At 30.1% G+C, this 12,072-nt stretch overlaps 1 protein-coding gene across 4 annotated transcripts in view; it reads right to left on the bottom strand.

The window, feature by feature from the left end:
- Nucleotides 1-1,531: 1,531 nt before the first annotated feature.
- LOC143062959 (protein strawberry notch homolog 1-like) overlaps nucleotides 1,532-12,072 on the bottom strand; it is a 78,253-nt gene continuing 67,712 nt past the window's right edge. For all 4 annotated transcript variants that reach the window (XM_076234824.1, XM_076234825.1, XM_076234826.1 and 1 more), the window contains 4 exons: nucleotides 9,984-10,067; nucleotides 8,512-8,617; nucleotides 7,855-7,993; nucleotides 1,532-3,873 (listed from right to left, as the gene is read on the bottom strand). In XM_076234824.1, the coding sequence (XP_076090939.1) occupies nucleotides 2,875-3,873; nucleotides 7,855-7,993; nucleotides 8,512-8,617; nucleotides 9,984-10,067 (1,328 nt within the window). In that variant the 3' untranslated portion in view covers nucleotides 1,532-2,874. The remainder of the gene's footprint in view (nucleotides 3,874-7,854; nucleotides 7,994-8,511; nucleotides 8,618-9,983; nucleotides 10,068-12,072) is intronic.

The following is a 12,072-nucleotide window of genomic DNA, read 5'->3' as shown; positions in this document are numbered from 1 at the left end:
CCTGTAAGACTTCCTTTAAATCTATTTTTGTAATTTTGTTTCTCTCTTACATAGTTTCCTCATAAAATTGTCTTTCAAGGGCAACAACACTTAAATTAAATTTAATCCTGGTATCTATGATGAGTTTATTTAAAGGAAATCTACTGAAGAATTCAGCCATGGTCCTATGATCATTTTTTTCTATTTACAGATTCCCTATATGTCTTATAGTTTGCAATATATAAATACAAATTTAAAATAGATTGTCAAAGCGACACGAATGGCCCCGTCCCAAAAAGTTGAAAAATCTGCAATTTGAATAACACATGTGGACACAAACATGATGGTAGTCTCACATATCTAAAGTCAGCAAAATCTGGAGGCGTATAGAAAAAAAGTCTGTATAACTGTGATTTTCAACAATTTATCAAAGTCCAAAGCCCATAATTTTGGCAAAAATTAGTGGAGCGGAACAAAACTTAAACTTGATCTGTAACTCATCATTGTTAGCTCACATACCAAAAATCAGCCCAATATCTGAAGGCATTTAGAAAAAAAGTCTATAACTGTGATTTTCAACAATTAATTGAAGTCCAAAGCCCGTAATTTCGACAAAATTTAGCGGCACGGAACGAAACTTAAACTTGATCTGTAACACAGGAATTACAGAATTACGGAATTTCAGACAAGGGTAAAACTATATGGCAACGACAACTTCATTGCGTGGCCATAAAAAACATTGGTTAACAGTTTCCTGTAAGGTCAAAACCTTTCTGAGAAGTCATGTGACAGTAGGTTAGGTTTAATCCACCATTTTCTACATAAGATTTTGCCATTTGACTAGGAACTTTCCTTTTTCAATTTTCCTCGGCATTCAATATTTTTGTGATTTTACTTTTTTGACACCTTGTTATGACCAATACTTATCCTGTCAGATTTCTGTATCTATGGCAATATTTATGATCATTTTATTTCTACCATGTACTCAATTCTTAGACTTAGTGGCATTACTGGTTGAATTTGTTTGTTCGGATTTTTTTTTAGGGATGGGGGTTGAACAAACAGAATATATATTCAAATAAAATTGAGAATGGAAATGGGGAATGTGCCAAAGAGACAACAACCCGACCATAGAAAAAAAAAACAACAGCAGAAGGTCACCAACAGGTCTTCAATGTAGCGAGAAATTCCCGCACCCAGAGGCGTCCTTCAACCGGCCCCTAAACAAATATATACTAGTTCAGTGATAATGAACTAGTATGTAGTCTGAAATATTTTTTCTAAAGGAAAAAATATTATGGCATTGCTTATAAAAGTTTCTGGCTAAACTTCTGCAAGTGAAACAAATAAACACTGATGGTGCAGACCTATAGTTAGTTTCTCTCAGCTGTGAGGTATAACATTTAAATTGATGAAATCTGACAATGGTGTTGAATAAATATCAAATAAAAAACCATCTGGATTTATTTGTTTTAAAACCTATAGAATTGTACATAATCTCTTGTAAACATATTCTTTGTGCAAAATGAACAGATGAATAATATTCCAAAAATTAATTTAACAGAGAGCATTTAATTGGAACATAGTGTAAGCTATTTGAAAAGAAGTATAAATACATCAATAACAAAGGAATCAGGATCCAGGATTTGTCTCTCTCTTCATGATTACAAAATGGTAAACAAGGCTAATATATATTTTTTTACATAAACCTTTATTCAATACATCTACCCTTAAATAATCCTCATTTGACTGAAAAAAGATAAACATATACCAGTATTCAAAATCTTTTACATAAATATAAGGTAAATTATTAACAGTTATATAATAACTATGTTATAACATTTTTGTTAAGTCAGGACCTGCTCTTGAGTAAGCAATCCACTAAAAGCATCCAGCATAAAAAAATATCAAAAAATGTATTCAAGATTACTTTTAAATTCATACATATATAACATTCTAACGAGTTTAAAATAATATATAATCTAATAATGATCTGAAACAATAAGTTTCATACTAATACTGTTTTCTTCTTTCTAGAATAAGAATAACTAAAGAACTAATTCTACTGAGATTGTTAAATACCCATTTGAATACAAGTTTGCATAGGTTAAGTGTTGTTTAATAGTAAAATCCATCTGGCCTTGTAGTAAAATATTGTTGTTAGAAAACGAAGCCATACTGAAGACAGAAGCTCTAGTAACTTGCAAAACATGTTTTTCATATCATTCACAATAACAAGCATACATGATGATTAAAACACTCTTGCTTAAACAATATCATTCTTTAAAAAAAAATCATTTATACAGAATAAAAATCTCATATTATAATATACAGCATTGTTAAAAAAACTTATAAAATAGCACCATGTTTCCTTAAAGCACTAAACATATAGAAGGTAGCATAGATAAAAATAAATGTGTATTGACTATTCACATGTTTCGACTGATGGAATGAAAACGCTTAAACAAGCGATAATTTTCCACATATTTCATTCATTTAATAAACAAAAAGGATATTGTTGTCTGATTTGGTTTATATCTTTTTGGTCAACCCGCCCTGATAAATAAGTTTCTTATCACCATACAAAGAAGGATTTCTACGATACACTATTCTTTTTTTCCTTCATTAGATTGTTGCATTGGCATTGCCCTGGTAATTATTTTTGCATTTTCACATGCCCTGAAAAACTATTCATGATTTGCTTAAAAAATAGACACTTTACCAAAGGTAGCTAAATAGATATATTAGTACAGTTTTTCCTCCTAACCACCACTTATTTATAATCGTAATTGTTGTCTTGTGTGAAAACCCTGTAAGAGACAATTCCTTTCTGAAACAATCGAAAGTGTACCAAAATATTTTGGCGATTACACAAATTTACGAAGAATAATTATTCTATTCAATCAAACAGTTGTCAATATGTTCATTAATGTCATCATTTGAAGTTCCTAAATCAAACTTTTTCTGACAAATTGGACATGTTTTCTCCTTTTGTATACTTTCCTCTTTTTTACATGCAGATTTTGCGAAACTGTTCATAATGGAAGACTGTTTACGTCGCTTACTAGAAGGTACAACAGGAGTTGATGATTTACGTTTCTTTCCTTTTGTTTCTTTCTTAGTATCTTTTCCGTCACAACCCACATTTTTACAACTATCACATCCACCCACCAATATAGTGACACGGCTTACAGAAGTGCTATCATCATCCCTTATTTCTTCTGTTTTGCAGAGTTCTGCCAGTTTTTCTTCTGTCTTCTTTGTACCATAAGAATCTATGCTTTCCTCTAAATCAAATTTAGATTCCTTAAGTCTATGGTAAATCTCTGGTAAATCTTGATACTGGTAATGGTTTCTTATTTCACTTTCTCCAATACTAGTATAAACAAGAACACAGTATTTCTCCTTTGGCATTTTGTTGTTTAAGTGGTCATTAGACTTATCTTTTTTACTATCAAGTATATTTGTATTTTCGCCAATGCCATTTGATTTGCCCCGAGATTCTGAGATGTTTGTTTTTTCTAAACAACTGTTTTTAGACTTATCAAGAGATCCACTTAAAGAGGTAGTTACAGAGGGTTTGAAAAAACTCATTATTGTCACTGGAGGACGGAATGCCTTACGCTGAGATTTTAAACAAACAGGAGTAATAGGTTCTGTGAAGAATCGTTGAGAAATTCTGTCAGATAGTTTCTCTTTTGTTGATGGCGACTGTGCTACATCTAATCCAGGTTCAGTTTTGATTCTAATGCCAGTAGTCAAACTAGGACTTGAAGATATGTCTGGTTGTGAACTTGGAGTTCTATTCAGACCAGAGGGCTGCGAACTTGACCTAACTGGAGAACTTTGATTTGAAAAGTAATGACTGAGTTTCAACTGGTCGTCCTGTGCTATCTGTATAAAAATAAAACACAACAAAATAAGTTGCCAATATGTACTATTCATTGATATTTAATGGTGACTTCAAAATCCTTAATACAATGTCAGTTATATTTTTGACTGCTTTTGATTGTCAGTTATATTTTTGACTGCTTTTGATGAATAGTTCTTAAGTTCTTACACAAAAATAATATATATTACCATTTTCCAATCAATCAAGGACCCCAACTACTGGACAGCCAAAATCAAAATCATTTTAACTTTAACTTATCATCAGTAACAACATTTTAGAACTAGAAGACAATCATTTGAAGGTTTCATAAGTAGTTGCACAGAAACAACTGAAGATCCCCCCCCCACCACCACCAAATACCCAACAGTAGTACAACACTAAGTCAATAACAGGATTTCAGTCCCAAAACTGGATTAAAAATGTTATACATTAGTACATATTCATAAACCAATCTACACAAAAAACTTTAATAATATTAGCATTATCAATGCATGAGACAACACATCCTGTATATAATCGAGATGCATGGATTCTGCAACTGTATACCCAATAATATCAACAGATGAACAGTATTTTTCTGAAATCTAATTGTTGAAAACACTGTTGCCTAAACAGGTGCATTAATGTGTAAGATTGTGACATTCATCCCAGACTAAACAACAACCATAGTTCAACGGATGAAACCTTTTTTTTTAAAAAAGAATTTTTCATGAAAGTTTTTAGCTCTATTTTTGTTCCTTAACAAGATCATAATCACAGTACTGTCATGACTGTAAATTTAGAGAATATTGCATGCATTCATAATTGCGAATTTTGTAGAATGCACTTTTGTTTGCTCTATGGTCGGATTGTTGTCTCTTTGGCACATTCCCCATTTCCATTCTCAATTTTATTTTTACTTAAGGTGGTACCTAACACTACAGGGAGATAACTCTGTAAAATCAGCTGAACGTTTTAATTACGTTGCGTTGTTAAGAGAATATTAAGCTTCTCAATGATCAAAACTAGTGTTTGTCAAACTGCTATATTACCAGTGTAATTTTTCTGATAAAATGGTTGGTTCAAATTTTTTGAAATTTTTATATTTTTGTCAAAGGGTCAAAGTAAATACTTTGTCAAAATTTTATGAAAATTAAACGAGCCAAATTGATTTTAGTGAAAGTGTTAGGTACCACCTTAAATGCCAGGTTAATGATTGTGATTTCAGGAAAATCTGCATACAGTTAAATGTATCAGATATAACAAGTTCTCATTATTACAATACTCATACAGTCGCATTCATAAAAATCTTGCAATAACTTCTGAATATACAGTCGCATTCATAAAAATCTTGCAATAACTTCTGAATATACAGTCGCATTCATAAAAATCTTGCAATAACTTCTGAATATACAGTCGCATTCATAAAAATCTTGCAATAACTTCTGAATATACAGTCGCATTCATAAAAATCTTGCAATAACTTCTGAATATACAGTCGCATTCATAAAAATCTTGCAATAACTTCTGAATATACAGTTGCATTCATAAAAATCTTGCAATAACTTCTGAATATACAGTATTATTAGTTACATATTCCATTGAAAACTTGAAAGGGTTTTAAGGTAGTGGTTTTACTATTTGTTCATATTCAGACTTTATGTGTCACAATGACATATTTGTCTGTATCTGGCAAAAGACAGAAAATGTCTGTCATTCTTTGAATAACCTCTGCATAAACAGGGTATGGGCTCATAATTTGTTTGTTTCTTTGAGGACTGTAAATTGCTCTTATAAATAGTAATGTGAAACTATCCCTGTCTACCTTTGAACACTTTCATACCATTGACCTGAATCTGATTTTCTCAAAATGAAATACATCATAAAAACCAATTTAGACTTAACAGAAACAAATTGTTTTTTACTCCATGGCAGACAATCTAACAATTTCCACATTAAAGAAAAGTCGTTCTACAAGACAACAAACCAATTAGCTACGACTGCCAAATAGATCAGGGTTGACAGTTGACAGCAGTTAAGGGCCATAATTACATGTGAAACGAATATCTATGGTTGCCGATTAGGACAACCGTCATTCAATTTACCATTAAAATGACTCAATTACGACAGTATTCTTACTCTAGCAAAGATAAATCAATGGCTATATCAGTCATTAACCAGTTATAATACACCATAAAAGGCAGAAAATTGGTATTTCTTAGAGAGAGACGTACAAATATTTAGACATGTTAATCTAACCATGCTATTGAGATATCTTTATCATCGTCAGTTATGCAATAAATATATCATTTTGCTATGTTTCGCTTGAAGATAATACAACTATAAAGCAAACATAAAGTACATGTTCTTCATATTTATTGTAATTCAATAAATTTTAGTGTACTCAATTTCCACATTCAGTTATAAAAGTAAAGGATTTACAGACTATAATTACTAATCAATATATATAATAATTCTAAAAAGGATCACTTTAATTAAATGTATAAGGGCTTGAACATATTTTTTGAAATTTAGCAACACTGAAAATGAGGAACAGCAATTCTAATTAATGTTTAATACCATTTAAAAAGGGTTTTCTTTAAAAGGCTATATACTAGATTAAATGTATATGTTTCAAAAGGTTACAACATATTAACCATAGTTTTTACAAAATAATAATTTTTACAAAATAGCAAAATAATGATCAGTTTAAGTCCTCATCTGTACATGCGTTAAACTTTTGATTTGATATCTATGACCTATGACCTTGAAATTGAGGTAAAAGGTCAAAGATAGACATTCTAGATGTTGACCTTTGACCTGTTGATTAATTTGGTTGGAAGCATATAACCTTGAAAGTTATATTATTTTCCGGAAATAGCAACTTTGGCACTAAATTAAGGTTTATGACCCCTTCTGTAGCCATTTTTGTATGAATTTTTCAAACATCAATTGTATCAAAACTACAGACATAATGAATAATAGAGAAAGACCATATTGTACATATACTAGGGGGAAACTTGATTGAAAGCATTATAAATTACTGTTTCCTTGCATTTAAAAGAATAAGAGTACTTTGTGGCAAATAAACCCAAGATTTTTATAGAAAATCCACAGCCTTTAATAAAGAGATTTTTGTTATAAAATTTGAAATATAGATTACTCACTTGATTTTCTATAATGTGCCAGTGTTTATGTTTTATTGAGTCACTAAAGTCAAGCACACCCTAAAAGGTGTACTTGATTTTGTCCATATTTTTATTTGTTTTAACCAATAACTACATTAATAAACTTGTTTTAAGGAAATCAATGCTAGCACTGCATGCAATAATACTGTATCTGTCAGTCATCAAATTGCCAAATATGACAGTACAAGGATAAAGGCTGTGGATTTTCTATAAAATTTCCATATGTTTAGCATTGAATCAACAGAAGGGAACATAATCCTTAAGGTCATTTCCCAAAATTTAGGTAAAACAGAATAGTATCTCAACATGGAATTAATAAATATACATAACAAAATCTAAAATACAAAGTAAAAAAAGAATGAGCAAATGTCATTTTCACCCAAAAGACTGTAATTGAGTCAATATGTCAGCTTGAAATTTATTCAAGGAAGTAATTTGTAACTCCTTATAACATAATTATATATTGAAAATAAGATGATCACTTATAGGGTTAGTTATAAAAATCTACCTTTCTTATCATTCATAATGATATAGTATTTAAAGTATCAATAGCAAGTTGTTTGGTCAGTCTGGTCTTGGGATAAAACTTCTTTTTAAAACCAATTTATAGGAATATTGAGACTGGTTGAGTATTGTTATAAAGAGAAAAATAAACTTGCATTCTGATAATTGATATATGATGATTATTTTCCTGACATCACAATAATCAGTTTCACATTTTTTGTCTATTCTTCAAAGATCACAATGATATTTTTTATGATATTTGTGTTGTATTTATTCAATTTCATGAATCTGACAAAAAATCATTAGTATTACCATATGAGCTTGTATCCTGTTCTGTTCTGTTAAAACTTTCTCCACCTGTCTAACTAAAACTTCTGGATAGCGGACACCTACTACTCTTTCACCATTATTAAGTTTTACTCTAACAACCCGTATAGTGGCTTCAGATTTACTGTAAAAACAAAATATAATTAAATTAATTAAATTAAATTAAATTAAATTAAAATAAAATTTTATTATAACAGCAATTATGAGATTAAAAAAACACTCTTTCTGAGAGCTCAAAGTGTTTTTTTTATCCTGTTTTAATTTGAAAATTGACCTTAAAATTCAAATACTATCTTTTTTTATAAGTTAGTCATTTCTGGACTGACAAACAGTTTAGGATTGGCTCAAGTGTTGATGGTTGGATAAATGCTGTTTGGCCACACAGCTAATATTATAATATGGAATGGCTGTTAAAATTGTATTGGAATTGGTTTATCTTTATTTTGTGCATGAGTAAAACAATGACAACAGTGCATGTGATTAAACATCGCATGTATTTAAACTCTTCAATTATAGAAAATAATCTCTTATACCAATACTTAATAAAATTTCAGATTCAGGTGCACAATAAATATTTCTGCTTTTTTTTTTTTTAAAGCAAACACTAAAATTTCAATGATAACTACCATTTAAAACGCTTACCTGAGATTAAGTTTAACAGCAAATTTATTTAGAGTGGCTTCTAACAAGGTCATGTGTGACACAATACTTCCACATAAAAGGTGCATTCTGTAACATCTACTTCCCACTAAAAAAAATATTGTTTGTTGGTGTTTAAAACCAATTTAAGCACTATTGGGTGAAGATTGAAGACAAAAGTATTTCACATTACAACAATACTGAATTATTACAGTGAGAAAAATCCCTTAAAGGCAGTAATGTTTTAACATGCTATAAAATTTCAATTTCATATGGTTTAAAAAATGGTTTTTGGTTTAAAGTTAATTCCCCAATAATTTAAACAAACCAAAAGCAACAAAGACCAACATATAAAGAAACTCAAAATTTGGATTTAACAAGCAACTAAAACCTAAATTCTAACAAGGTTTGGAAATGTACAAAGTTTTCCTTTGAATTCACTTCAAATATAATATATTACCATTATAATGTCTTTAATCATCTACAGATCAAAATGCGTATATTTTTCTATAACTTACTTCATTCTATATCTCTCTTATAAAAAGTCTGTTTTTTAAAAAGTTTTTTTTCTTTTATGTTTCAGATGAAAAGTGTGAAAAATGTAGTGATCCATCAAGTACATCCCCTTACGGCACTGGATCTGCAGGTACTCAAAGCTTCATGGCGACAATGATTCTTACACTCTTGTTACATTTGTGTTTGACATAAGGGGCTTACCATCAACAAAATAATTGTTCAGCAGACGGACCCTCAAGTCATTGACAGGTTCTTAGACCTTTGTGAGAATGGAGTCAAATTATAAGCAGAAAAATGGGAAATACAGAATACAGGTATTGCTATCAAAGGAAAAGAGGGGAGATAATAGATTTCTAAACTGTAAATTACTTGATACATGTTGTGAAAACCTTCCTTTGTAGGGTAAATAGGATTTCTTTTTCCAATAATTTGGGAAACAACTTATACTTTTATTCTACAGTAAAGTGTATATTATACAAATAAGTTCAAATTCTTAAACTTTTAAATATATACAACATACATATTTTATGATTGTTGTATTACTTGGGGGTCAACCTATTTCTCAAGTTTAGATTTTTCTACATTTTCTACCAGTATTTTGATTTTATTTACATCTAGCCAATCATATTCTCTGTTATATAATCATTCCACAAAACTATTCTTCTTTCTACTGGTTTAATATTTTGTAAAGGTCAAAGAATGACACCACAAAGTAAAAAAGGCACGGGATTAAATGATATTTCCACAAACCAATAAAAAATTATCTTATTTTGCTGGTTTTTTTTTTACCTTCAAAAATGTTTTACAAATACAACTCCCTATTGTGAAGACAGCATCTGGCAGTCTCCCACAACAGGATAGTGTGTCCCTCTTTTTGATCACCCCCTCTAAAATATCTGATCTTTCTCAATATTGTTAGATTTTATTTTGAAATGTCTTTCTGCTTCACTAAAACTCACCTCTACAAGTTTTGCTGTGTTTACAACTTTTACCATGTATACACTGGTCCTTAGACTGGCTATATAATTCGTTCCATAATTTCTCTGCAAATAACAACATACTTAAAATATACTCTTTTTGACTAATAATCCTCAGACCAAAAAAATTGCATATATGTTAATTTGTGGGGTTTCCTTGCTAACATTTGAAGGGTAGAAGTGCAAGCAGAGATGGTGTGCAATGATGGGAGTGGATACAAGATTTTTTAATTTTAATAACCTTATTCAATCAACATATAAAACCAATAGTCCCTGCAGATATTTTTTTAACAAATTCTAATTAATAGTTTAAATTTCTAGATGTTCATTTTAGTCTATACATTGTACTTATACAGACCAATGATTGTGAAATAGCTATCAAAGTTACCAGGATTATAATTTAGTACGCCAGACGCGCGTTTCGTCTACATAAGACTCATCAGTGACGCTCATATCAAAATATTTATAAAGCCAAACAAATACAAAGTTGAAGAGCATTGAGGATCCAAAGTTCCAAAAAGTTGTGCCAAATACGGCTAAGGTAATCTATGCCTGGGATAAGAAAATCCTTAGTTATTCGAAAAATTCAAAGTTTTGTAAACGGGAAATTTATAAAAATGACCACATAATTGATATTCATGTCAACACCGAAGTGCTGACTACTGGGCTGGTGATACCTGTGAAACCTTTTCATACTATCACTAGGTTTTTGTCATAATTATTCTGACATGTATTTTTTAACTTTGTACCATACATTTGTGACAACAAAAGGCAACCAGTTTAATATACTTGACCAAAGCATAGAAACTGTTTATTGTGAATTTTGTTTACAATTATTTGGTTGCTTCATTAAATAATTTTGTATTTTATTGAGATTTTATTCTCTTACATTCTGATACTAGTTTTATCCATTGGACTAGTAAGATAAATTATGGTTAGACAACTTATTCTCTGTGAATATCTATGTAATGTCTGGTTACTTTATTTTTGTTTTCAACTTCTCAAATTACACTTGGCTATAAAGCTTTAAATGCTTTTATAAGGCAATAATTTATATACATATTGTCCAACAATGTTATATCTGCAATTTTTTGTTTTTCTCACAGTAATTTTCTAACTAATGCTTTTTTTGGCATTCTGGCAAAGGCCCCATATACTTAATCTAGAGCCCTAGACATAGAAACTTGCAAAGATGATAAAAGTCCCAAAAATAAAAACTTTGCATTTTAAACCTTGATGTTATAATTTGTAAACAACTATTGAAATAACAATTGCATGCAATAATTTCTGAAATTAACACTACTAGTCTGCATCTGGAAAACATTTATCACAAGCTTTCAACACTAAATTCATTCAAATGTTTAGTGAAGTTGTAGACATTACCAATATGTTGTATACATTTTACAACGGTTTTAAATAACAACCAGATTCTTCAAATGACCTTCAAAATGATCAAATGACAATCTTACCCAAATAAACCAGTCATTTTTCATTGCTTGTTATAAATAATCATTGACAGATCACATAAAAATTCTATTATCACAAAGTGCTTTTGTTTTACCCTAGCTTTAAGTTTACTTTGATCAATAGTTCTTTTGTTATCTAATACACTAATTGGGAGGCAAAATGAGGAATATGGTTGACTTAAAGTAAATATTTACATCTTTTCAATATTTGTCTCTCTGCAGTGTACTAAATTGAAAAAAGAATGTCTTCAAGTTTCAAATGAAAATTTGATCAAGTGGTTGCGTAATTGCAGTTGCTTTTGCATCTCCCCTTTTTGGGCCTCACAGTTCTTTTGATTTATTCAATTAATTAGAACATTGAGACCGTCTGACCATTTTAATCCTTTTTGAAATACAGATACCAAATTTTTATTCCTGTAAAATGTAAAGAAAATGCTTGTATCTGATTTTATCCTCACAGAGTAAGAACCAATATCACAGCAATATTCTTAATTTCTCTCTTAGGAGTAATAGTTATATCTTATTTTCATCTAACTGCAATAGATCAAAGCCAAATCTTGCTTTTGATGCACATTTCCTGAGTTAATGTCCTAGAGACAATGACG

The sequence above is a fragment of the Mytilus galloprovincialis genome, chromosome 2 (genome assembly GCF_965363235.1).
Source record: "Mytilus galloprovincialis chromosome 2, xbMytGall1.hap1.1, whole genome shotgun sequence".
Taxonomy (NCBI): domain Eukaryota; kingdom Metazoa; phylum Mollusca; class Bivalvia; order Mytilida; family Mytilidae; genus Mytilus; species Mytilus galloprovincialis.
Note: the sequence above shows the minus strand (reverse complement) of the source record. Positions and strands in the feature narration are given on the sequence as shown.